The sequence below is a fragment of the Eurosta solidaginis genome, chromosome 3, assembly GCF_040869045.1.
Source record: "Eurosta solidaginis isolate ZX-2024a chromosome 3, ASM4086904v1, whole genome shotgun sequence".
Lineage (NCBI taxonomy): Eukaryota > Metazoa > Arthropoda > Insecta > Diptera > Tephritidae > Eurosta > Eurosta solidaginis.
Window position 1 is genome coordinate 274,522,274 of NC_090321.1, and position 5,014 is coordinate 274,527,287.

General features: G+C 38.7%; 1 protein-coding gene across 1 annotated transcript; it reads left to right on the forward strand.

Annotated features, from left to right (window-relative positions):
- Positions 1-498: 498 nt before the first annotated feature.
- LOC137245604 (protein TsetseEP-like) lies at positions 499-4,353 on the forward strand. The gene is made up of 3 exons (XM_067776530.1): positions 499-692; positions 759-1,094; positions 3,909-4,353. The coding sequence occupies exons 1-3, from the start codon at positions 645-647 to the stop codon at positions 4,293-4,295; spliced, it is 771 nt and encodes a 256-aa protein (XP_067632631.1). The 5' UTR covers positions 499-644; the 3' UTR covers positions 4,296-4,353.
- The last annotated feature ends 661 nt before the right edge of the window (positions 4,354-5,014 follow it).

Genomic DNA, 5,014 nt, shown 5'->3' on the forward strand with positions numbered 1-5,014 from the left:
TCGTTGAGGACCACTAGGAGGTAATGGGGCTAAACGAATTCGCCGCTAGCCTATACTTACTGAGGACACTCACAATGCGCAAAAATGTCTCCGAGGGAGGTGTGGGTAACACACACGCACTGCCTCTTAACCTAACCTAACCTAACCTAGATCAGTCAACTACTGAAAAACCGGGACTTATCAGGAGCAATCAATATAACGATCCGCCTCAAATTAGGGAGGTCAGTGATTTGAAATACGCCCATGTGAATTATAAGTGGTAACAAGTAGCCTCATTCAGCATATACTATATCTAATAATTTAGTTTTAAAATTTGTTGGACTACTTGTGCGGCAATCACCTCTTTCCTCTCCACCAAAGTTTGTATGAAAGACCCTTATCAAAAACAAATAATAATCAGAGGTGATATTGGCTAAATTATTTACTCATTAAAAGTGTCGATATTTTTGATAAGGAATTGTGCAAAATGCATATATTGCAATAAATATAAAATGATTGTAACATTTTGAAAAATTTAGTTGAGCGCAAAATAGCAAGCGTTTATGACATAATAAATTATCAGTTTTGTGATTCTACGCAACTGATTTAGGGATAACGAAAGCATTTATTGCGTTTTAAAACAAAATCAAAAATTATAGCAAAAAATGTTAAAATTTGTCATTCTTATTGTGAGCGCAGGTTTGGCCACAATGGTTAGTGTTTGAAATAATCCATACAAATAATTATATATGTGTTAATTTGTTTTTTACTATACACAGTGCGCTGCTATGTTGCCAACAAAAAATCACGTTACAGCCCGTGCTGATGCATCGTTAGCAAGTTTTTTACTCAAAAGCCCAAGAGCTACTTCATCTTCAGCATCCATGCAGTGTTTTAATTTGTATTTACCATTATTGCAAGCATCATCCGATCAGTGGGCAGAGGAGTATCAAAAGTGTTTGGACACTGCAGAGGATGCGCGAAACATTACACTCGATAGAGCAAGCCAAGAACTAAAGAATCTCTCTACCGATGCAGCGGGTGTTTGTAATTATATACAGAGCTGTGATGCCATAAATGATGCATTAACTTCTATCGATTGCTTCAGTGCACTGGTGAGTATAAAAGATTGATTTAACCACAATTTGTAGGCATCAATGCTTTAGTATTATGCTGTGTTGCAGTAGCCATGAACTTGAGGGGATATATTATCCCTTCAGCCCAAGAAAGTGTTTAGACCGAAACTATTCCAGATCTGTAATTTTGTGTCAGACCCAACTCCATTATTACACTGCTAGTAAGTAGCCATATATATAATTTTTGTGCCCTAGCCGCCTTCATTAATTTTATGAATTATCCGCATGTCTGCGTAAGGCCGATAAAATCAAGCGTTCATTCTTAATGAAAGTCATCTTTTTCAAAACGACGCCCTAAATACGTTTTCCGATGACCTCCTCTCGAAGACTCGAGTATCTAAATAATATCGGTATGATTCCGCCATTCATACATCTGTATCTGATTAAACTTCAAAGTTCGCAAAAATAAGTCCGTAAAAGCCACATGACTAAAAGTCAGTTTTTTATTTGATCATACAGTTTGCTTTGGGATACACACGACATTGAACTGCTTTTTATAAAAATTATCGTAGTCCTAGTTTAAGGCTTCATAGAAGCACACCTGTCTTAAAAAACGTTTTCTGAAACATTTGATTGCCTTATTGATATTCAGCGGGTTAATGGGCTTATAATCTAGTAGCAGTAAGGCATGCACGTCATTAGAGGCAACTTAGATGCACAGACTCGATAGTTCGAGAAGAAAAAAAGTAGTTTACCAGACAGTCAGGCAAGTAGCAGAACTCTTTATCATCTGATCGATGGAGAGCTTCCTTAAACAAAGCCTCACGGGAGCAGTAATGAACGGGGATGGATATTCTCATTGGCAGCAAGGCTTCGGAAAAGGCTACTCTATACAGACGACATAGCATAAGTTTAGATGCAGTCAGGAAAGTTGAGTCAGCGTCCTGCAGAGGAAGTCCGATAGTCTTACTGGTCCCGCTGAATATCAAAAATTCTTTTAACTCAACTTGGTTGGACAACATGCTTTAGGTACTAGAATACCCTTTCAAGGTACCACAATATGTGCTGGAAATTTTAAGAATTTAGCTGAGAAATAGATATCTCACGTACGAAACCACTTACTGTCAAACAAAGACGGATCACCCCAGGACTTAGTACTAGATCTAGATCTTTTGAGTATTATTTCCAAGAGTTCTCGTTTGGGAATGCCACAAATCACCTTCTTCATCCCTTTCAAATGCATCGCCAGCACAGAGCACCTTAGTCAATGCAGCTGTCATAACAGCACGTGACGGTGAGCTGGGACCCGAGCGGGTTAGGGGGCTAAAATATACCCGCGATAGGTATGCCTGTATGCAATATATAGCTTCTCCAAACCTCACCTTCGAGCGGCGAATTCCGTTTCTCTAACAGACGAGGCTCTGGCGAACCCAGCTCCTCATAGAACTTGGGGGTGGGGAGGGAGGTACGGACTGAAAGTTTAATTTGGCCATATAAATCGTTCCCGAGATGGTCGGGATAGAACCTTAATGGTGCTGTGCTACCGGAGCGTACCGGATCTGTATCCGGCAAAGGACCATTACATCGATAACACTCCCCAAAGCCTTATCACTACAACAACAGCGACAACCGTGAGCTGGGCCAGCTTAAAATAAACCAGGTCATGCCCAAAGTAAATGAATGTATAGCTTATAATTCCTTCATCTAAAAAAAATAAAAAAATAAAAACGGTTATCCTCACTCGGAAGCAGACTCTGATATCTGAATAATGACAGTTGGGTACCAGCAAATACAAACACGCACTACAATGATATATTTGGAGGGTAAGGTTAGAAAGTAAACTAACCTTTTTGAAGCACATTCGGGGAGCATGTGAGAGAGCTGCGCACTCTTATCGCGTTTTATAGTTTATAGTTTTAGATTTATAGTTAATATAGCAGGTCCAAAGCCATGCACAAGGAAGTCGCTTGCTTCAACCAGGGAATCCCAACTCTTTCACCACGCTGAAATTTGGGTTGGTACAACGAAACACAGCAAGTACCGAAACGCGCTCACCTCCAATCAAAGCAGAGAGGCACTGCAAACTGCTTCAGTTTTTCGCACGATCCCCGCAGAATTAGTCATGGCCGTTGCGGACTCTATACCGATATGTTTTCTGGCTACATATAAATAATGCTAAATATAGTTACGAAAAATTGCACTTACTGTGTGAAGCTAGGTTTTAGCGGATATTTTTTTAATCCTTCACTCGGAGTGCTCAGCATTGAGGCTTAAAATATACTTGGCAGTGCAAAACGCATTTCTTCCTTCTACAAAATAAAAAAATAAATAAACAGAAAAGTGTACCGATTCTATATCCCGCAGAGTACCTACAGCTAATATCCGTAACGCTTCACTGAACCTACTGGAGTAATGTTTGCATAACAACAACAACTTATCCTTTTTTTCACAGCAACTCAATTGGACTTTGAGTTTTCGAAAGCCTCTTATTATCCGAATCTTAAATTTGGCTTTCCGTGAAGCTAAGTATTCCCAACAGATCATCAACGACAGCTCGTTTTATAACAGTTGTAATCATGGCTTGGTTATAGCCTGCAGCAGGGGAGGTTTTTCCTCTCTAGGGGCACTCTTTATAAAGACACCGTTAATGACAGAACTTTTATCTATTCAGAGAACAAGACCCTACACAATAAAAAGCGTTTTTTTGGTTCTTCAGCTGTACAAATCGTATTTCTGCTAAAGATATTTCCAAATTACATACTGAAGTTTAAAAACATTTCATAGTTTTGTGACAAAAGAACAAAAGTTCAGGCCATTAGCACTCACAATATACCTCTTCTCTCATACTTTCAGACCACCAACACATTATCAACTATTTATACTGTTTCGAATAATGCTTCCGATGCAGCTTCTATTATACACCAGGAAATCATCAATATTGAGATTGATCTTAACAGGTGTACGAATGCTTCAGAGCGCGCATATCTTGAACGTTCAGCGCGAATTTATGATGCTCTCGATGAATGTTTGAATTATGGACCACCACCAACAGTAGCTCCACCCACTACTACACCTGTTGTGATAACCACTGAAGCCTCTCGGGAATTTGAAGAAAACTTAATGCTGGATAAGAAGAGAGCAAGATCAAGTGATGCAAATGATCTAACTTCGCTGCTGAATGCCTGGTTGGAGCAAAATAGAGGCGCTACTTATAAAGGAAAACTAAATTCTAGAACGTAATTTATTTAAGAAAAGCTTTTAAATAATGTAAAAAATTAATAGCAAGCTCCAAAAAGAATATTATGGTTTTTATATGGTAAACCCCATTTTCATTGCAATTCGAAAGTTCGTTCAACTCTATGGGGTCTGGACTGAAACTATGAACTGAATGTAGAATTCTGATATTTTTGCAGTTACCATAAGCATTATTGGATAACGGTTGTTTGAAATGCGTACTTTCAAATGAGTCATTACGCTTAGCCTTTCCTGCTGGACTCGACTGCGAAGACATCAGTCCATCACAATAAAATGCACAAACGTAATTGATTAAACAATATTAAAATAACAACAAGTAAGGAAGGCTAATTTCGGGTGTAAACGAACATGACATACTCAGCTTAGAGCTTTGGAGACAAAATAAGGGAAAATCACCATTTAGCAAAATTAACCTAGGGTAACCCTGGAATGTGTTTGTATGACATGGGTTTCAAATGAAAAATATTAAAGAGTATTTTAAAAGGGAGTGGGCCATAGTTCTATAGGTGGACGCCATTTAAGGATATCGCCATAAAGGTGGACCAGAGGTGACTCTAGAATGTGTTTGTACGATATGGGTAACAAATTATAGGTATTAATGAGCGTTTTAAAAGGGAGTAGCCCTTAGTTGTTTATGTGAAGGCGTTTGCGAGATATCGAACAAAATGTGGACTGTCGGGTACCGCTAATTTATTCATATATGT